Source organism: Delphinus delphis, chromosome 5, assembly GCF_949987515.2.
Source record: "Delphinus delphis chromosome 5, mDelDel1.2, whole genome shotgun sequence".
Lineage (NCBI taxonomy): Eukaryota > Metazoa > Chordata > Mammalia > Artiodactyla > Delphinidae > Delphinus > Delphinus delphis.
In genome coordinates, this window is record NC_082687.1 from 55,938,398 (window position 1) to 55,961,468 (window position 23,071).

The 23,071-nt window shown below is 33.7% G+C and overlaps 1 protein-coding gene across 1 annotated transcript in view; it reads left to right on the forward strand.

Moving 5' to 3' along the window:
- Positions 1-23,071, forward strand: part of EPHA5 (EPH receptor A5) — a 318,271-nt gene that overhangs the window by 129,923 nt on the left and 165,277 nt on the right. Inside the window, exons 4-5 of the mRNA XM_060012452.1 lie at positions 13,569-13,724; positions 17,697-18,032. Of these exons, the coding sequence (XP_059868435.1) occupies positions 13,569-13,724; positions 17,697-18,032 (492 nt within the window). The remainder of the gene's footprint in view (positions 1-13,568; positions 13,725-17,696; positions 18,033-23,071) is intronic.

A 23,071-nucleotide genomic window follows, 5' to 3' on the forward strand; every position in this document is an offset into this window, starting at 1 on the left:
AGTTGATTCAGTCAATGCCTTGTTTCTAGGCATAGTTTCAAATACCTTAAAGAAAATAAACACACAAAGTATGTGAAATATTCAAAAGTGCTTAGAAATCTTCACGTGAAGTACTCCACTAAAAAATATGATTTGTCAGAACTAGGAATGATTCCATTTCAACTTTAATTTAAATACTTAATACGTCTGGGGAAGAGTTTATAAAAAATAGAGACTTCCCTACTATCTGTGTGCTTACATAAATGAAAATCTATCAAGAATATTTAGTGACTCCTTAAGAACAATGTTTGTAACTTATTACTGCTTTGGACTAAAATGTGGGTAGTGCAAACACACACAACATAAATCAAAATAAGTTCTCCCAAATTCATATTTCCTAACCACAAATTACTCCAGTTGTTTAAACCAGATCATAATTTGAAAATCCCTCTTTCTCTGTAGGTTCAGTGACAAATCTGCATGGCAGGCTTGATCACAGGACGGAAGACTCAGTTCTAGTAAGCCATCACACATCTGGCTTTTGAAAAGTCAGGGTTTTTTCCCCCCAGATTTCACCACTAGATTAATTTTTAAATTTTGCATACAGGATAGATTTTGAAAAAGTTAGGTGTATTCATTTATTTTTCATGTTTATGATATATCAGTTGATGTTTAAATGATTCATTGTAAAATCTATGTAAAACACTATAGTCTTTATATTTTAAATGTCTTTTAAAAGTTTATTAAAATTAACATAATTCATGACATTTATTTCTTATACGTTTTTCTCTGTATGTTCACCTACCACTGGCAATGCCATGCTTACTGATATGAAAAATATTCTTAATAGTAACTACTGCTAATGATGGATTTAGTGTATTTTTAATAAGAAGCTTTAAGTATCACAACATAATGACTACTTTCCAAAAGGTGATTTTTAATATTGTCCCTGTTGATTTTTACCATAATTTTGATAAAAATGTCATCATGAGCTAGAAAGAAATTTACATCTTACAGAGAAAAAAATGAAAATGTTCCCCCAGATAATGTATTACTTAATTTTGGTCATCTATGAATAAAAAGTGGGATGGTACAAAGCCAGGTGGCATTTAGTCCAACCAAATGTGGGTTTTCCTTCAGAAACCAAAAGGAAAGGTGGAGAGAGAAAGTGGGGCTGAGTTTCTTCTTGGGAACGAAGGCTGACAGAGCCAGAATCCTTTCAAGGATAAAGAGCCAGAATCCCTTCAAGGATAAAGAAGTAGGAGATTGGGGGACAGACTTGTCAGTGAACAGAATGGAGTCTGAATCTCAGCTTTTTGGGGGGTATATTTCAGGGGTACAGTTTACTTAAGTGTAAAATGGATGATATTATTTACCTCATGGATTTCTTGAGTTTTAACTGAGGAAGTGAAGTTAAAATATGTCTTAGTAAATTGCCCGGAACTTTGAAGGCACAATAATTAGTAAATAAATAGCTGAAAGCTACGCTTTTAGTCTCTTGGTAGTAACTTTGTATCCTGAGCACCCAGCCAAAGACACCAATAATGTCTGGAATTTTTTGTGTTGGATACTGAGTGTGGAGGACCATCTTCTCTTCTCCATGAACACTCTTCCCCATGGAGATTTTATTCAGTCCCATGGCCTTAAATACTCTTAACTTCAGCCCTGAGTTATCTCTCAAACTCCAGACTCATCTATGCAGCTGTATGGTTGACATCTGCTCTTGAATTTCTCATAGTTCTTAAATGTAATATGTCCCAAACTGAATTCCCCATCTTCCCCTGAAAACCTGCACCATCTGCAAACTTCTCTATATCAGATGAGAACAGTTTCACCCTTTCAGTTCCTCATATCATGCTTTACTCCTCTCTTTATCTTATATCTCTCATCCAATCCGTCAGCAAATGCTGTTTTCTCTACCGTCAATTATATGCAGCATCCAGTGGTTTCACAGTACTTCCACTACTACCAACCTGGACCAAACCAGCATTATCCTTCTGGTGGATTATAGTAGTAGCCTCTTAACTGTTCCCCTTGCTCTTCCTCTTTATCCATTAAAGTCAGTTCTCAAGACAGAAGCCACAGTGATCCTTTAAAATTGAACTATGTCATTTCTCTGAGTAAAAATGAAAGTTTTTAAACAGCCTTCAAAGCCCTTTGTGATCTGTTGCCCACCACCTGTTTGACCACATCCCCTAATACACTTACTTTTACTAACTTTGCTCCAGCCACTCCCCATCTTCTTATAAAGCCACTAATTCCATCATGAGGGCCTCACCCTCATGATCTCATCTACTTAGTTACCTTCCACAGGCCCCACCTCCTACTGCCATCACATTGGAAGTCAGGGCTTCAGCATATGAATTTTGAGGGCACAAACAACATTTAGTCCATAACAAATGCTATCTTTTCAATATCAATTTTGTAGGTTTTGTGCTGAAAAATGTGTCAAAGTAATATGTTCATGATGTAAAAAAAGGAAAGAAAGAAGAAAAGAAATGTAAAAGTTGGGGTTCTATAATGCACTGCACATGCTTTCATCAGCCTCCATCATCTGTAGCTTTTAGGTTAGTCATTCATACTATTCAAATTGTAGTTTCTTAGAAGAAAGTGTTTCCCTAAAATTGTGATATTATTCTACAAAACTGTAAGAATATTAATATACCCTACATCTCTAGGCACTCACAAAGACAAAGATTATCAAACTTCTGAGATTGTCTGTTGTTTAAGGAAGGAAAAATTATCATGAGTCAAATTTTAGCCTTATAAAAGGTTATTCCTGATTGTATTAAAAAAGATAAATGCTGACAGTCTCTTAAAGCTTTATATTCTAATGAAGTGAACATTTTTAATTTGTTTATCTATTTGAGACTACTTTAAGACTTGCCCATAGTGTGGTGACCATCTAAGTCTGGAGTGGATGATGTTAGTCAAGACAGTTGTGAGATATTCAAGGTAACACAGTAAAGTGGAAGAGGTGAAGTCTAACACCATCACCACCACGAACAACTGCTTTCCATGGCATGGTTTTATGAGGTTTATTTTTGTTTTAAAAGTGAGTTATTATCCTTCTGACAATAGTTCAAGAATGTACTTGAAAAAGTATAACATTGGAATCAGCGGCCAAAGTTTTAGTCCTAAATTTCTCTGTGATTTTAGGCAGGCTATTTTAATCTTTTTTGCTTCTCTGTTAAATAGTTAAAAGCTCTGAAATGTCTTTCTTAATTTAGATTTTAGGTTAGTTTGTTTTTTGCGGTATGCGGGCCTCTCACTGCTGTGGCCTCTCCCACTGCGGAGCACAGGCTCCGGACGCGCAGGCTCAGCGGCCATAGCTCATGGGCCCAGCCGCTCCATGGCATGTGGGATCCTCCCGGATCGGGGCACAAACCCGTGTTCCCTGCATCAGCAGGCGGACTCTCAACCACTGCGCCACCAGGGAAGCCCAGGTTAGTTTTAATGAAGCCTTGTCTTTTACTCTCACTCAAGTGTTAGTATGGTTTCTTCAGTGGAAAAACAAAGGGAGGTGAGAGGAATTACTGCTACTCATTATACACAAGCCTGGTATGTGCATGTATTATGTCTGGCATGTGACAGCCACGTGTAAGGTCATTTCCAGTTCTGTAATCTTGTGATTATGAGATGTAAATCTATTCTGAGTTGAAGCGGATAGACATAGAGGTAGCTCAAGACTTGATGACCATTGGCGTATTAATCATAGTATTCTTCATATTAGTAAAGAGCTAACATTTATTGAGTGTTCTCTGCCAAGCGCAGTGCTACACATATATGGGTGTGTATGTTACACATCGTATATATCTATACCTATACTATATTTGGATCTATACCTGTGTATGTGTGTATTCCAATTAAACCCTTAGAAATATCCATAAAGGAGCTACTGTTTTACAGATATGGAAAATTAGTTTCAAGGTTTGTAATGTATCATCTCAAGGGGCATATGGATACAATGTAAAATTGTCAAGATTTGAGCTCAAGTCTAATAACCTCATAAGTTCGAGCTCTTTAATCAAAGAAGAGATATTAGGTGGCCACATGGACTGAAAGAGTTAAAAACAGGAACTGTGGAGAACACAGTAATGAGAAACAAGTAGTGAATAAAGTCCTATTAATAGCAGTCTGGGTTACCTGAGATTGCATAGAATACACTTGAAATGTTCTCCACAATCCTCAACCCTGAGAATGGTTCATTACATAGAGAGTGACTATTATCCAGGAACAAGAAAGATGGTGCCTCAAGGCCTGCTCTCAACAGAATAATAGTGAGAAAGCTTAGCTGTGTTACCAGACACTCCGGTGCTGAACTTCCGATTCTTTACTTACTGGCTGGTTCTAAGAATTTAGGCACATTGCTTAGCCTGGTACCTAAACAATGGAATTAATAGCACTGACTTTGTATTATTATTGTCCTAATTAAATGATCTGGATCTGTGTAGAGTTCCACTTATTGACTGGCACTAGTGATCATGCTGAATATATGTCATTTTATTAGTATGGCTACTATAATTATTGTTTCTATATCATGTAATTATAAAAGAAAATGTTTGGTGAGTTGCTGACAGGATGGTAAACATAAAGTGACAGTGGAAAGGAATATGCTTTAAAACATAATCTAATTTTAATTGAGATTATAATCTTGAAGTCTAAATTTCCATATTATGAAGTAAAGAACCTGCTTTGTAATCATCCTTGAGACCAGCCATTTAGTTATTCTTTTTCTGGCTTCCTTTTTCTTTCTGCTTTGACTTTTGAAAAAAAGCCAAGCCTCATTCTGGTTTTGAAATTCAGATCACCAGATAGCTACGACATAAAAATAAGCTTTGGGAATGATTGAGAAATTCTATAGCACCGATCACATTAAACTAAGAAGAAAAAATATGTGAGCTAAACATAGACAAATAAAGATAATGTAATATATAATGCTATGAAATATATTTCAGATTTTGCCTGCTTGAAGTTTCTAGAAATAAGGTATATTATTAAAGGACAGTCTTTACTAAGTTATTTTGGGCATGAATTTTCTATTCTGTGAGTAAAGCATTGTGCCCCTAATGTTGACGTTTGAAATTGTTTAATTTGAAACCCAATAGGACACTTGAACACTGAAAATTAGGGGTAAATATGTGGCTGCTTTTGCCAAATTAACTGCACTAGCCAGTTGCTTTTGCTAATTCACAGACTTTCAATTTAAAAGGACAACATTTCATAGATATGGATTAAACATTTGCAAAATGGCTTGATTCAGTTTAAGTCTCAGTGTGCAATCTGGAGAAAATTTAGAATGACTGCATGTCTTAGGTGTATCCTTTATACTGCCTTCATTGTATTTATGTTCATATAGACCAGCTACCTCCTATATCCAAGCACACTTTCTTGCAAATAATCAGGGCAATTTTTAAATATTTCTTTTGTTTTAATGTAAATTATAGTTTTCAAATACTGTAGTTAATCTCTCTATATCTATGCTTTTTAAAGAGAACTGCATTGTTAACATTGTAGTTAAAGTCAAATTATAACCAATCTGGGGAGCAATTCTCTTAATGGACTGAGGAGTAAAGTTTCCTTTGTTGTAGTTGTTGCTTGATTTTTAAGGAGAAAATTATCACTAATTAATTTATACTACAAAGAGTGGCTTATTCTTTATTTCAAAATGGTACATACTTAATCTGTACTTTATCATCATATCAGAGGATATATGATTTTGTTACTCTGGTGGTATCATCTTCTGAGTTAGTGAACTGAGATGTAATGCCCAGTGGTACAAGGTGAAATGTTCATAACAGAAAGCACTATTTTTATCATAGCTGTCAAGGTCAAGACCCTGGGCCAGACCTTGCAAACACTTCAAAACAAATGTTGTGTTGGATTCTGTTCATTTTAACAACATAAATACTTTTTAACTCCCAAATCTTTATCTGATTAAAATTTTAAATTAATTTTATCTAATTAATTTTTAAATGAAGTTGAAAATATATAACCAAATATCAAGTGTTTTCACATTCACATACACTTTCATACATATCCTATACACACTATTACTAAAGCATGTTGGTATTTGTTTGGGAGAACAAAACTGCTCAGCATCTTAAGTATCTATTGAAATTACAGCAATAAAATGTGTCCAGTAAATTAACAATTAAAATACAACTTTAAAATTATCTATAGCAATTTGTTATTGGAGAGAAATCCAGTTAATCAAAAATTAAAGGGAAATTATAACCTGTGCTTTGAGAGATACCATGGATTCTATTATTTTCAATAAATGTTCATCCTTGTATACATTGGTTATGGAAGTCTTTGAAGAGTCGCTGAAATTCTGTGGCCTTTATTTTAGTGGAGATTGTTAGATAAATATAAAATGGTAGTCTTGTGAATTACAGCTGTACACAGTTTAGGGGCCATGTGTCAGTCCATTCCAAACCACAGAGGGCTTCATGGGTTAGTTATTATATCTCAAAATGTCCATGTTGCCAAAGTGGAGAGATACATCATCATATCACTGCATAATGTCTTTTCATGAATACACCACAGGACTCTTGGTATTTAAACTTGTGAAACTGAAATTAGTTTAGCTTAACTGTTTTATCTTAGAAAACCATATCATCATCAAGGAATAATTTTAAGTAATAATTCAATCAACATGCATTACTTGAGCATGACAAATATTCCATCCCAGGTTATTTAGTACATAGATATTATCTATACATAACTTATTCAGTATATTTCAAATTTTAAGTATTTTCTAATGTTGCTAGCTGTTAGTTATGAAGTATGGAAGTTCTGATCTTAGAAATAAAGTAGGATAGGAGGTAATATTGGTACATAATACATTTTTTTTTTACTAAATTTAAGGATATTCTGCTCTTTTGTGACCTATAGGGGAGGTGTCTTACCCTAGACTATGAGAGGGAGTTCAGTTCAGTAGAATTGATCATTGACCCTACATGATACAGCACTTCTATAAATGACATAGATTTAGAACATAAAAATCTGAGAGTAATACAATCCTAAACAATTTCTAAAGTGACACATCTATATTTTATTTATAATTTACAATATAAAGTATAACTTAATAAATATAGAAAAGTTATAATTTTATATATAACTATAATTTATAATAATATGTGTGTATATATCTTTTACTGAGAGACAAAAATTTTTTGTCTCCACACACATACAGACACACACACACAGGATGCTATTTTTAAATTGTCATTTTGAGTGTCTTTTAAAAATGTGTGTATTAATACTAAACATTAAACAAGTAATGAATGCCTAAATATGTGCCAGACAACATGTAAGCAATAGCCACATGACTGAGTTATTTAATGGAATAATGGCAATGAGTAGTTTTTACTTATATTTATATGTCCAGTACAATTTATGACATACAAGCTTGGTTCATTACATTATTGAATGAGTGAAATGTAAAGGATAGGTAGCAATTAATTTTACTTTTTATTTATAAATATTATGTAATTCCTTTGAGCGTCTATCAATATTTGGTGAGCCTAATTTTTATATATATATATACACATATATATATCTAGAGAAAGAGATATATTTAAAGTATTTATCAATAGTATTCTTGTTCTTCTCTGATATTGTTTTCTAATATTCAAATTAGCCTATTGCTTTCAATCATTTAAACTTAGATTCTAATTAGCCTATTCTAGATTCTAAAATAGGTTAGTTCTCATGTTTCTGTTTGCAAGCATTCAAGAAATGTTACCTAGTTGAAAATCTATTTTAATGTCAGTGTTTTAACACAGTACTTATTTTTTTACTGAGCATATATTTTAAATGTAAGGATAAATCTGCTATTACTGTTAAATTTTGGTATAAATATTATTGGATATATTTTGAGTTGTAATTTCCTTCTAGCATGTTGTGTTATGCTGTTTTTTCTTAATTAACACATCTTTTAAATTTCAGCTATCTTGTGGGCACCTTATTTTGAAAAATCTATTTAAAAAGCAAATTTGACATAGCTTATATTCTCTGACAATTCACATATGATAGAACTATGGTAAAAATCTTGTTCATAGTGATTTTCTGTCATTCTTAATAAAGTATAATTGGATAAATCTAATGACATTTTTGAAGGTTAATTATATCTTGAACTCTATAGACAACAGCAGTCTGTGCATTTATTATTCTCATTTCCTTCTACACATATATATTTATATATATATTTAAATGATCTGTATATTTTAATTCTAATGGGGAGAATTATAATTTAATTATAAATTACTAAAACAGTATTTTTTACATTACTTAAATAATTTTTTTCCTTGGTGACCATGCTTCTGGAGTATTGACTTTGAATTATAAAGTGGATTCATTTAAGTATCCCAAGAGTGAAGGACTTTTAACATGAAAATATTTTGGAAACATTAAAAGTAATTTAAATGACAAGAAATAGTTGAAAAAATCCTAACTTGTCAACTATACATTTTTGGTAATTTTGAGGATTTTTAAAAATTCCTAATCAGAGTAGACAGCACCTTTTCGCACTTTTAACAAATGACAGCCTTCATTAATTTGAATATAGATGACATGCATCTTATGTTTAAATTTAAAAACTGACTATAACATCTTTGCTTTTAAAGTGATACATATGAGAGTTAGTGTTGGTAATCTGTGCAAAACTTCTAAAGTAGTGAGTGAAGATGAAATATTATTTTTTACTTGCCAGAACTTAATATTTAAACAACTCTGATTACCAGCTTTTTTAAGTTCCTGCCATACCATTTAGACTCTAAGAAAGACGCAAATGTACTGCTTATACCAGTAAATACTGATGAATATGTACTCAATACAAAGAACTATGCTTCATATGATGAAAATCAAATGAACAGTTTCCATTCTCCAGAATGTTTATATGGGTTGGGAGTAGATAAGAATTCATACACATAGAATTTTGGCAAAATATTTTCTATCTACCATAAAAGAGACGCTAAACAAATGGTTCAAAGTTCTAAAGGATGTGTAAGGAAACAATATGTAATCATGGATTTAGCACAAACATCATAGAAAAAAAACGTAGCACTCGGGGCTTCCCTGGTGGCGCAGTGGTTCAGAGTCCGCCTGCCGATGCAGGGGACGCACCGGTCCGGGAAGATCCCACATGCCGCGGAGCGGCTGGGCCCGTGAGCCATGGCCGCTGAGCCTGCGCGTCCGGAGCCTGTGCTCCGCAGCGGGAGAGGCCGCAACAGTGAGAGGCCCGCTTACCGCCAAAAAAAGAAAAAAGAAAAAGAAAAACGTAGCACTTAAAATGAGACTTGAAGCATGGACAGAATAAGAACTATTAAAAATAGTTTCTGTGCCTCCAGAGGACTGCTAAGATAATCTTATGAAACATGTTAACATAGGATGCATTTTTTTCTCCTGTTTCTTGTCCAACTTGAGTGAACTTGCATAGTATTTTCAAATATTTAGGTGACGTGTCATGTGAAACAGCTTTGCTCCAGAAGCTTCCTTTATTTTGAATGAACTATATCAAGTTGGAATTTAGAGAAATTTTACTGCTTACCTAAATAATTTTTGTTGAATATTGTCATGATTAAAATGTAAAAAGTAAATTTTACTTTTTATGACTATTTATTTTCTGTTTCCCAAATATATCATAGCTTCAGGGTATAGAGTATAATTTTTATTTTCTCACCACAGTACAAATATTCCCTGCCACAGCTCTTAACAGAAAGAATGTCCTCAAAAAAAGAAAATAATAATACACACAGAGCCTTCCAAATGTGTTCAGATTAAATCCAAGTTTATCATGAACTACAAGCTTTTTTACCTCGCCCCCCAATTTACATTTCTTGTCTTTTGGCCTGGAATGCTTTTCCTGCAATATTCAGAGGCAGATAAAGGAGTTTCTCAAGTGCTGGAAATTGCAAGTAGGTTAGTATGAATGGAGATAGTGAGTGCGGAAGGAGGTCACATTTAAAGGGTTTCTTAAATATTGTGTGGAAACTTGTAGGCTATGCTAGCATTTTGTAGGAAAATTAACTGGAGTTTCCCAAAAGAGGACATGATCAAATGCTGTGGAGAAGTATGGCAACAAGTAGGCTACATTCTTAATAAAAGCGGTGGCAGTGGAGTGGAGTGTGTCAACATGTGACTTAAAATGAGTAGGTGGATATGCATGTATGGAAAAATAATTTAAGAAATTGTGTTCTGCATGGAAACCAAACTGTTTGGTAACTTTTACCATGGGGAGAAATGGGGTCATGCGAGATTGATAGTTTTGTTGTTATGTGTTTTGTTTTGCTTCACTTTGTTTCCATTGATGAGTTCTGGAAATTGTATCAGGCTCCTGTTAATGACTACAGGAGGGAGGGAAAGGGGGAGAGAGAGAGTGAGCGAGCGGGAGAGAGACAGAGAGACAGAGACAGAGAGAGAGAGAGAGAGATTGATTGAGAGTGCCCCTGAGCATGTAAAAGAGATAGTAGACACTTGGAAGATTACTCTCAGAGAGTTACAGTTCCTAATACAAATAAAGATTTTTTTTTTTTTTGATAAGACATTTCCATTTTAACAGGAAGAAAGCTGCATATAGGTTTGGAGATTTGGTGGTAGGAAAATAAGAAAGTTCCTCTCTGATGACTTCTGTTTTCTCAGCATGCACACACAAATATACCATGAGAGTCACAAAGGAACAGAGCTTGTAAAGACTTAGAAGAAAGAGGAAAAGCTACAAAATAATCCTTTCAATAGTGGGAACTGAAGTTAACTAAGAAAATAATACTAAGATTGTGTAGCAGCATTGCATGTCTCACTTGGATTTAGGGCCATGATTTGAAGGCAATGGATAATTACGGTTTTGTGATATTTTTCTTGGACAACATTAAACCCTACAGTTTTCCTCTCTATACCTCTATTTGGATTTCTTCAGCCACCTCAAATTAAATAATGCTTTAGACATAATTATTATCTTCCCCCAATACATTTCAGATATAGTGTGCTCTGAGAAAATGGTACCAGTATTGCCAGTGCAGTTTAAGCCAAGCACCTTAGAGTCATTCTTAAGATTTATCACTCATGAACCTGATCAATTAAATATATCATGAAATCTTGCTGATTTTACCTCATATTCATCTCCTGAATTTACCTACTCTTATCTATCACCATTGGATCCACTCTTGTCCATTTTCGGACCAATGCAACAGAAACAAAAAGGCCAAATGCCTCCAACCATGTTCCTTTCCAATCCATTGCATGTGCTACAGTGAAATGATCTCTTAAACACTACTTTGATCTTATTATTTCCATGCTTAAGACATTGTAATGACCTGTTTTTACCCGTTAAATAAAAGTTCCAAATAATAGAAGCCATAAGGTGTTTCTGACCTGGTATCCTCTTCCCTAACTTCATCTCTGCCTCTTTATTCCTACTATCTCCCTGATCAATATTTTAGTGTTTTTCATATCCCTATTGGTCCTCCTCTTCTTTTGGTCCTTTGAAAAGACTTTACCCTCTAAGGCACTGCAGTACTCCTCAAATTGGATAATTTTCCTAATCTTTTACATCTCAGCAGAGACTCTGCTTCCTAAGGGAAGTCTTCTTTGACATCCCAGTCTAAATTAAGTGTCCATATTCACTCCCAAGCTCTTTCTCTTTCCTAGAATAATCATATTTATAATTATTCCTACAGTACCTTTAAGACTCATAAAGGCAGGGCCATGTCTATCTTTTTTACCTTCATAACCCAGTAGCAAGGAAACTTTCTGGCCCACACCTGCTGAAAGCATTTTGTTCAACTACTGAACAGAAAGATACATTTATCTACTTTTTACTTACATTTATATTGTTTCCTATTTCCATAGTTCCCATGGAGGGTTGAAAAATAGTGTAATATGTGATATCATATAAAGTTTTTAAATTAAAAGGCACTCATTAAAAAGAAATGACTTTTGTTTCATGTGTGATAAACGAGTTCCAAATATGCAGAATATGTAGATCGACAATTCATGTCTGAGAGCAAATCATGTTTGAAGTGAGAATAGTTTTACTAAAAAGGATGAAAGAAGAAAAATTGGGTAACTTAGCTAAGAATGGTACTGGTTGCTACAGCAATCCTATTATAAGAAAAATAATATTTTAAATCTTCTCCTAATCATTTAACTACAAGAATGTCCCTAATATTATCAAAAAGCTCTTCTTATCTTTCAAATACCTTCACATTTGCTCTGAATTTATGAGAGCATTAAGGCTTTACTATAGCTATAATTAGATCTACTGAAAAAGTACCTTCTCATTTTTGTCAATTCCTGATTATACATGGGGATGGCAGAAAACCTTAGCATGGATTACTAAAACCCCAGATCATTTATAGCACATGAAAATTGGGCCCAATTCATTATGTCTATCAAAAACTTCCTTTGAAATACAAGTTTACCTTTAAGCTTAGCAAATGTTCATTGATACTTGAATAAATGCTCTTAAGTATATATAGTGAGTTTTCAAAATATGAAAAAACATAGATGGTTGATTAGCTTTATGTTAACTAAGCTCTAAAAAGTAATCAAACCATCAGTTTGATGGTCTTTACTTTGTCCATAATGGGCAATTGTAATATTGAAGTTTGGCTTTATTACCCATTGAGAAGAAAGAAAGATACAAAAGTCTAGGGAATCTACAGAATAAAGAGACTTACTTTGTTAGCATTTACTTACCTGACCACCAACTTAAGAAAAATATCAGAGAACATTTTCTTCATGTGATTCTAAGTAGTTCAGTGACATTTTTCGTGCCATGCCATTTACTCATGTGTGCATTACATAACAATACGTGAACACCTTCTGTGGTCAAACACTGCGATGAGTACTGTGAATGGAAAATTGAATAAGGCACAATTTTTCCCCTTTTTGAGCATTATAATTTTTATAGTATAAACATGACTGATATTAGAATAGATGCATGTTGAATCAGTAAGAATCTCAATGAAAAGTTCTAAAATGGAGTAAAATGTAAAACAAATGCCTAAAATCTGACTCCTCCTGGAATCAATATAATAATAATAATGTGAATTAATAATAATGTGAATGATATACCAGCTCAATTGTGCATTCTCTCCATTCTAACAGAATTTTGTGAAGGTTTTAGCACCTAATAATTGGTTTATTTATTAATTCAACAACAAAATTTTAAGTAACTACTGTGTACCATGCCATTCTCTGAGCATAGTGGAAATTTTGTGTTTCTTCAACATAAGTTGTATTAATAATAGCATAAATGAAAATTATACTCAAAGCACTTCTTCAGTTTTAAATACATATGAGTATTTAACTTTTATAATATAATTTCTTATAAGCTCCTGTAGCATAAAAATCACTAAAAATATATCTACCAACATGTGTAATTTAAATACTTAAAATACATATTTAATTATCTGAATGAATAGCCTGTTATTTATGATTCAGAAACCAATGAAAAATTTTTGAAATTAATGAAAAGATGGTGTTATATGTAATCTGTGTATACTAGTCAAAATAATGACATTATTCACAGAACAAACACTGCATCTGTTCCAGGGAAAAGCTTAGTCTCTTATTTCTTTTGACAGTGTGCAGACCTGGGTTCTTCAAAGCTTCACCTCACAGCCAGAGCTGCAGCAAATGTCCACCTCACAGTTATACCCATGAGGAAGCTTCAACCTCTTGTGTCTGTGAAAAGGATTATTTCAGGAGGGAGTCTGATCCACCCACAATGGCATGCACAAGTAAGGAAACCCATGGACATTTGGTGATGCTAACTTTCACCAGTTTGAAGAAAGAGCATGATGGAGCCTGTTACATTCTATTACCATTTCCCCTAAAACAGGCATAATGTTTAATCTTCCAATATAGTATTTCACCAGATTTCAACCTTCTTGAGTAAGCATTGAGAAATTTGAGTCTTTTTTATCACTTACTGTGAGAAGCATCCATTTTCCCTCATTTCAAATTCAACATCTGAGCCACAAATATGGAATTTTTCCTTTTATTTTATGATTTATTTTAGTGTTCATGATAGCCAAACATGACTTTGACAAATCCATTTCCCCGTTTCTGGTAAACCTTTTTTATTTTTCTTCCTCTTCGTCTTCCAAGGCAGCTTTCTGATCACAAAAACATGCAGTACATGGCACTTCTACCTTCTCGTTCTAACCTGCCCCACTAAGCTGCAAAGACCAATGAGAAGGTCATTTATAAAAGAAGACAGGAAACACTACACAAACATGGAGAACTGGGGGTTGGCAAATCATATTTAAGAGTCAAATATAAAATCAGTTGTCAACTAGGATTTTCAAGTAGCTGTTGTGTTTATTAACAGTGAGTGTCCTTAACTGTTATTAATTATATGATCAGGTAATCTCATACTGAGTAGATGAATATTAAACATTTAATTCCAACAGTTGCAGTGGGTACATCCACATCTATCAATGTTTTGGTGTTTTTGTTTTTCTAGTGTTCCACATGTTTCTGGGAAGGAAACAAATTTATGTGTTAGTTTGCTTCATGGCAATACTTCTTTAGTTTTTCTACCATAGTCTCTATAGCAGATCAAACAAAAACAGAAAATTGAAGGGAAGAACAGTGAATCCCATCTCCCCATAACATTGTTTCCATGACGTCCCATGTTTTACTATTTTAGATCCCAGTAAGTTGTAGGTGCTTTCAAAGATGAAGACACATTTTTTTGAAATTTAGTATTCACATGTATCATACATAAAGACATACAATTTCTTTACTTAAATAATCACAAACTGAAATTTTATCTGAATTTCAGTGTCAGTTTCATCGTGTCAGTGAAACATATTTTCATAATTTCTCAAATCATTGATATTAATTAACTCTATATTGCTAAAGATCATTCTTTATCACATTCTGATAATTTTATGGGTTAGATGATTATTAATTATAAACAATCCTCTTCAAATAAGTAAATGGCATTATTATATACATTTTTTGAGAGGATACATTTGAATTGAGGAGATATAAACAATGATTGCATGTGATGCATATTGGTTTCAGTGGAAATTGCTTCAATTATTCAGAGCAAAAGAAAGCCCAAATAGTGGGGAGGAGTGTTGGCTAGACTGTAGTTTGGTAATTTAGGGAGAGAAAACCATATCTTGACCTATTTAAATTTTATTAATTTTGTAAGTATTCTTTCTTTAAGTAGTCCATGCATGACTTTTATCTTTCTCAGCATAAATGTGAGCCCCCATTTCTGTAAATTTACTAGGTTTGGGAATGGTGGAGAACCCTGGTGGCAAGGACTGCTTAGCTTTCTTTTAGGACCTGAGGCTTTATATTTTCTCTGTCTCCAGGTGTGTGAATTTCTAATACTGTGTCTCAAAAGAACACTAATTTGTATGCATTTCTCAAAAAAGACTATTGGGAGTCCTGTAGAAGATCTTTCTAATATATAATCTGTGAGTGTGTGTGTTCTGTTCTTAGTTGCATTCATAATAACACAAATTCTTCATATGATGATACCCTTGAACACATGAGATGGCTTGATTGATGTCTCTTTGGCTCTTTGCTATTAAATTTATGGTTTCAACTACTTTTAATGTTTTTTTCTGGTACTCTGGGCAACAAAATGTTATAAACCTGTAGGAAAAGAAAATCAAACAAAGTTCAGATTCTAATGAATCTGTTCAAATTGAGGGTACTTCTCACAGCTCTACTTTGGTTCATGCATCACATCTATTAGCAGGACAGTGAAATTTCATTACATTGTTTTTAGGTGCATGTCAGTCTCAGTCTCCACTGGTTACCTCTACTTTAGGGCTTCCCTTGAATATGAGTTGTATTTTGAATTTGAGAGGCATATGTGCCCCCACCCACATGCTGAGGGGCTGTTAGTAGCAGAGTCAAGAGAAAGAGTCAGACTCTGATGCAGTTTTTACAGATTTAGAGGAAAGGTGGTAACTGAGGAGTGTATTTCAGTTGGTAGAAAAAAACCCTCAGAAGTCTGATATCTTTTTGAAGTAGACAAATTTCAAGTATATTTTACCTTTTTCTCACAAGTAGACCTGTAACATTTTGATCTCAAATTACATTTTCTCCATAACCTTCCACTATTAAATAAATAAGGTAGAGGGAATAGAAAGAAAAAAAAAACACTTGTATTTCCGTCTTAAGTATTTGTTTCAACTTAAAAGTGACTGTTTTATATTGAAGTGTGTGAGGTTGTATGGAAAAATTCACAGGGTTCAACCACAAATATAACTAAAGTGGAGATTGTTTTGTCAAAACTGGCAGCTTTTACGTTATGGGGTTCTTTAATTTTAAGTGACATTTTATAAATGGTACGTAGCTTTCTTATTACTTTTAAATTTAGTCCTCAGTAGTCATGGCTTAATAAGTGTTAGGTAGAAATTAACATTAATTTCTATATTTAGAACAGACAGCACATATTAAGATAACTAAGCTATGTCATCCTAAGTAGCTTAATTTATGCTTATGAACCATTCAGCTACCATCACAGTCCATTTTATTCCCTGTTGGGAAATCTTTACTATGTCTGAAACAAATATAAATGTATTTTCTCTTTGAGAACATCTGATCATATAATATTAACAGCTGACTGAAGTTGTAACTCTGAGTATCTAAAAATCTACTATAGAGTCAGACATGATGCAATGAATTCTTTTAAAGACTCTATTTTTTAGAGCAGTTTTAGGTTCACAACAAAATTGAGAGGAAGGTATAGAGATTTCCCATGTATCCCCTGTCCGCAAACATTCATAGCTTGTCTCGTTATCAACGTCCCCCACCAGAGTAATGCATTTGTTACAATTGATATGTAAACAAGTTTAATTCTCTTTAGTCTGCTAACTATTATTTCAGAAATAAAGTAATATACACATGAATATTATTTGTTATTTATATATAAATTTATTCTGCTGATCTTTCAAGGTCAGAACATGTTCATTCTTCCTCTTATTGTGTTTTTGAGAATTATTTTTAAAATAAATTTTAGGTTTCCAATTAAGTAAAATTCACAATTTTGCAGAAACACAATATTAAAACAATATCAAAGTAAGCAAACTCTTATTACAGATTGCAATGTTGATCACCTACTTAAATCCTAGTTCTTTCTTGACATATGAGGGAGGTTCCAAATTCTGTTGATGGTTTATCAGTAGCTATGCAATTTATTTTGAGATAAACTAAGGCTACTTTTTCTACTTTTTGTGGAATTTGTAGTCAAGAGCCACACTAATAAATCCTATTTCTACCTGTGCTCATTGCTTAGTAAATCCTTCATGTTTACTTCCTAGGTTTCAGGGATGAGTATCACTGAGGAAGTAATCTGTTCAATCCCCAAGGAGAATTTGTCCTTGGACTTGCCAAAGAACTTGCCACTATTTGAATACATAATTTTATCTAACATTTTTTGCATAAATATTTTTACTCCATAATTCTTTACGTATACACTAAGCAAAACATCTTTATTTGCATTTGCAACTTTGCCAAGATAAGTCATTTCTATAGTATACCAACCCCACTATTGTTTCTACAAAGGTATAACAAGATTTTTCAAAGATTATTACAAATTGATGACTCTTGCATTCTCCCTGCTTAACAGATTGATTGCAAATCCATTTTTTTTCCTTCAGACCAGACATTTGTGTAGTAAACAATGCTTAATTTTATCATCTCAAAATTTGTTTTTTTCACTTTACTTTGCAAACCAGGACCCCCCTCAGCTCCTCGGAATGCCATCTCAAATGTTAATGAAACTAGTGTCTTTCTGGAATGGATTCCTCCTGCTGACACTGGTGGAAGGAAAGATGTGTCATATTATATTGCATGCAAGAAGTGCAACTCACATGCAGGTGTGTGTGACGAGTGTGGCGGTCATGTCAGGTACCTCCCCCAGCAAATCGGCCTGAAAAACACCTCTGTCATGATGGTGGATCTGCTTGCTCACACAAACTATACCTTTGAGATTGAGGCAGTGAATGGAGTGTCCGACTTGAGCCCAGGAGCCCGGCAGTATGTGTCTGTAAATGTAACCACAAATCAAGCAGGTAAGTGTGATGTCTAACCAAATCGTGTACCTTAGGCCGAGCACTGTCAGTCATCTCCACAGCTCAGGGCAACGTTGCCTGAGACATGAGAGATGACTTCTCATTATCCAGAGGGTTAGGACTTAAAGTAAAATACATCTTGAAATGCTTTATCTTAGCTTTAAGCAAATAAAAGCTAAGGCTTTCTTAGCAGACACATCCATGGACAGAAAAAAAAAAAAAAGATAGGCTTTAATTGAATTTTTTCATTTAAAAAATACATTTCTGGCTCAAATCCATTTGTGGCAAAATTTTTTATCCCACAGTGCAATAATTACAGCTTCACACAGTGCAATAATTACAGCTCAGATCTACATTTTTGTTGTTTTACTTCAGGTGTTTTTGTTTAGTTCATTAATTTAGCAGGTAATCTGGCAGGTTGGTTTGTTTGTTTGGCACCACATCTGAATTTTCTTTGCAGATTGAAATAGGGTTTTCTTATTATTTCTATTATTATTATAATAAAAATGCATGAGATAATTTTTTGATAAATCCACTTATCAAAATTAAAGTAACTATGAACCATTGTACAACCACCATACATGTGAAGATACATCTATATGCCATATGAAGATCTTGGAAATATTAGGGAGTAATTATTAAGGAGTAGGGAAAATAGTTCTGCTTGAACTACTAATTCCCCTAAATTTTCCCCTCAAATATTTAATTTTAAGTAAACAATATAGAAGAATTATTTTCTGTTAAAATAAAAACCAAAGATAAACTATGGCTGAATTAATAACTCATTATGTGGCAAGAGTCTTTCAAAGCCTATGAGTAACTAATAACTTGTTTTTGTCAACAAGTACATGGGCGGAAAGAGGCATTAAATGTAACTTTCCTTCTATTTTTTGGCCAAAACTCTCAGTCCAAGGGCATAAGCTTGTTACCTCATAATTACCTCAGGTGGGCTTTGGTGGGTGAGGACATCTTTGCCGGTAGAGCTCACAATGCAATAGGATGTGTTTGACTGAATCGAATCAGACTTAATTCATATAATGTTAGTATAAGTTTGTAGGTGGTGGAATGATCTGGTTGACAAGAGAATGCTGTTGGTAATCAAGTTTTGGCCAAAATAATTTGAATTATTGGATGTGTCAGGTAAATGACGTGGTTATCTCTTGAGAATAAGAAAAAGAAAACACATGCCATTGAGTTCATAGCTATTTTTGAGTGATAAAACTGAAGAAAACATTCAAAAGTGGCCCAGATAATATACAGGTATGTGCGTAATTCACTAAGAATCATTCTAAGCACTCTAGATGTTCTCATCCATGTTGAATACATGCCAATAGCATTTTTTTATTCCATGAGAAAAAACACAGTACACGTATACACCACTGTCCTCAGTGAATCCTTTATATTTTCTCCATTTACTCCCTAACCTAAGGTTGAACTAATAAAAGTGCTAAAAAGAGCTAGACAAAAATAGTGAAAGTTAGGTTTTCCTTCAGTATAGACTCAGCTTCTGGCAATACTAGTGTATGTGGATTTTCCATCGCAGTGTCTAGATGCCACAAGTGCTCTGTGAATGTGAACTGCCTTCCCACATCAGAAAAATACTGGCATTAAACATTTGATTTCAGGCTTCATATGCAACGTCTTTCAAGCTTACTTGGTTCTACCTGTGAATCTTTCATTAACATATTGAAAGCATATTGAACAATCATTAAGAGTTGTATCCCTTTGGGAGGACGTTTTCTAAGCTTGCATAACTTTCTTTGTAAGGTATTTCTCTGATGAACTAGATGTAAGAAATGACCGTTTATTTTTTAAATGATGTTATTAATAAATGTTTGGTCTAGTTGTCTTTGACTTGCTGGCCTGTTAGGACTGCAAAGTGTGTTTTTTTTTTTCAACTATAAATACCTTAAATATCAAGAAAGAATAATTTTTATCCAGCTGTTCAAGGCATGGCTATCATGTAAAACAAACATTTGTATTCAGAGCAGAAACTTTTGGTTGCTGCTTCTTTTCCCCAAGTTCTCAGAGTACACATAGTGTAAAATCACCACAAAACTACCCCAAAAAAAATCAAAATAAGAAGGGAGATTTTCGCAGTATCTGACATTTCAGACCAACTAAGTCTCAATTTCCACAAAAATTATTAACTTCAAGTAGCTCCTAAAAGCTCTTAGATTCAATGCCACTATGCTGGACATTTATCAAGTACCATCATTATAGAAAGTGGGCTGTAGTAGTTGGTTTTAATGTCTGAATTTTTCTTCAGCATTAAATTGAAGAAAGTTATCTGTACCATATGCGGTTTTTATATAAAACTTCTTTCAGCAGATTCCAACATTAGTTTTATTCTCCTCTAAGGAGTGTTTTTTGAGAAATGCATTTGTTTCTTAATTGATTTATCTCAACTTTATAATTTTTTGTCATCTTCTGATTGATTTATATTTGTGACAAGAATGTGATATATGAACTGTCCAGATTCAAAATTATATTCAAGTACAAGAAGGAAAAAAATAGTAATTTTTTCAAGATGAGAATCGTGCATTAAGCTAGAAACTGAAACTGATTAGGTAACCCTGGCTCAGTCTATAAAAGGAAATAATGATTTCGTGCTGAGGATAGTGAGTAAATGATTAATTTATGGATGTTTATACAGCATTTAAGACATTTTTCCAGCTATTAAATCATTATGGAGTCTAGCATCTTGCTTTTGCGAGTTGCCTGAATTCAAATGATATTATTTTTGCATGTAATTTAATAGTCAAGTCAAAAGATGAAGTTTTAAGAAAAGCTAAATACTGTAATTAGTTGGAATTTATGGGGCTTGTAAAATGCAGCATAAGTACTTAGGTTGACAAGGAAAGAATTACAGAGTTATTGCGGGGATTATCATGGTCAAGAAATATAAACACATATGAAGGGGGAAACTGAGGAAAAAAAAGTAATTTACAAATGGACTTGAGGACACAGGGTGGGGGGAGGGGGAAGCTGGGGCAAAGTGAGAGTAGCATCGAAATATATATACACTACCAAATGTAAAATAGATAGCTAGTGGGAAGCAGCAATATAGCACAGGGAGATCAGCTTGATGCTTTGCGACGATCTAGAGGGGTAGGTTAGGGATGGTGGGAGGGAGGCTTAAGAGGGAGGGGATATGTATGCATATGGCTGATTCACTTTGTTGTACAAGAGAAACTAACACAGTATTGTGAAGCAATTATACTGCAATAAAGATGTATTAAAAAAGACAAAAAGGTAAAAGAACAGTGTGAGAAGGGGAAAGTGATAGGAAAATACTGCGTTGGCCAAAAGATTCATTCAGGTTTTTCCGTAACATCTCACGGAAATGTGAATACTTTAATCACATAAAGAACTCTAATAGTCAAATTGCAAAGTGGATAAAATAATGGATATACAAGCCGTGCTTTATTAAACTCAAACTTAGAAAAGGAATAAAATTCATTGAGCTCCTCAGTTTTCTAGTGATTTTGTCTTTCTATGCAGTGCCTTGTTTTAAAAAATTGATGTACATTTAGTAGTTTTTCTTTATAGAAAAAAGCATTTAGATTATTTACATGACAATGCTTCTGTTGTTCTCTCCTGTTGTTCTTCTGTTTTATTATTTTAGGGTGTCTAAAAGTATATATCTGCTAGATAGATGGATAGATGGAGGGTGATATATCAACATAGGATGAAAATTAAAAATCCCATTGAAGCAGTTACTTTAAATGTTTCATTAACTGCTTACAAAAGAGTGTGCATTTATGATGCTCTTCTATAAACATATTTAAAAAATTTTTACTTTAAAATAATTTTGCACTAAGCATACTTTATCAAGAATTAAATCATAAAGCTCTTTTAATATATGCAAATGTATATTTTATCCCTAGAAAGAATAAGCTCATTCTAACTGAAAAACCAAAAGTATTAACACTTTAATTTGCAAAGGTACAGAATCTTAATTCTGAGCTGAAATAGACCAAATTTTAATTGTTTTGAAATAGTCTTAGACTCTTGGACTTTTTCCTCAGAGCACTTGATTAACATGATATGAGTTGCAAAGTGCAACAAACACTTTGGAGGGAATGTCCCAACCTGTCCCAGACTATCAGAAATATCACTAAGAAATGTGATTACTGTATTTCGAAGGGTTTTATTTCTTGGTTCTTCCAAAGGTGTCTGGGGGACATGATAATCCCATTTCATCAAGTACTTTCAATTTGATGCCATTCATGTAGTTGTCCAGCATGGTGTCTCACAGGATGTGGAGATGATCAGGGTTCCTGACACTAAATTATGCTGTAGAGTTGGAAATTTAAGAGAATGCTGAATTGAGACGGTAAAAGTACATAGTTGTTCCTGAGAAGAGGGCAACAAATGTTTTCTGTTGGTCTCTATTGATTGAGATGCTAAAAAAAATGTTCATTGTCACTTGCTAGATTATTACTGTAATCATTCTGAGAGTCTTTGTTGATTTTCTTCAGTGGAGAGAACTTATTGGCTGTATTTGTAATCACCACTTGATTAAATATATTGTTGTTTGCCAGGATTAGTTTGTCTTCTATACAGATTAAACAGGTAATTTAAATCGGCATGTTGGTAATCCCCACTCTTTATTCCTTTATTTTTTATGGTGACACTAATTGCTGCATTCCCCCCATGGATCCACTAAAGGTGTGTGTTTACTCTTTTGGCAGGAGGGAGATGCTTTAGTTTGGTCATTACTACAGTTTTACTGCATGAGCCTCAGAGACAAAGAGACATTTCTTCCAGTTGAAGAGAAAGTCTTCCAAATATACACCAGTAACCTGGTGAAATAATCAAAGAATTGAATGTGCCAGTTGTAATATGGGCTCAGGACAAAATCTCATTCATCACATTACCATCATAGCCTCCACTCAGATCAGGGTTTCTTGGTATTCCGGATTCACTTGGATTAGTGTTAGCTCAGAGGCAGTTTTCTATAATTTGTGGAATCTATATTCTATACCCTAGTTTGTAAATCTAAATTTAGATCCAGAAATCTACATTTTATAATC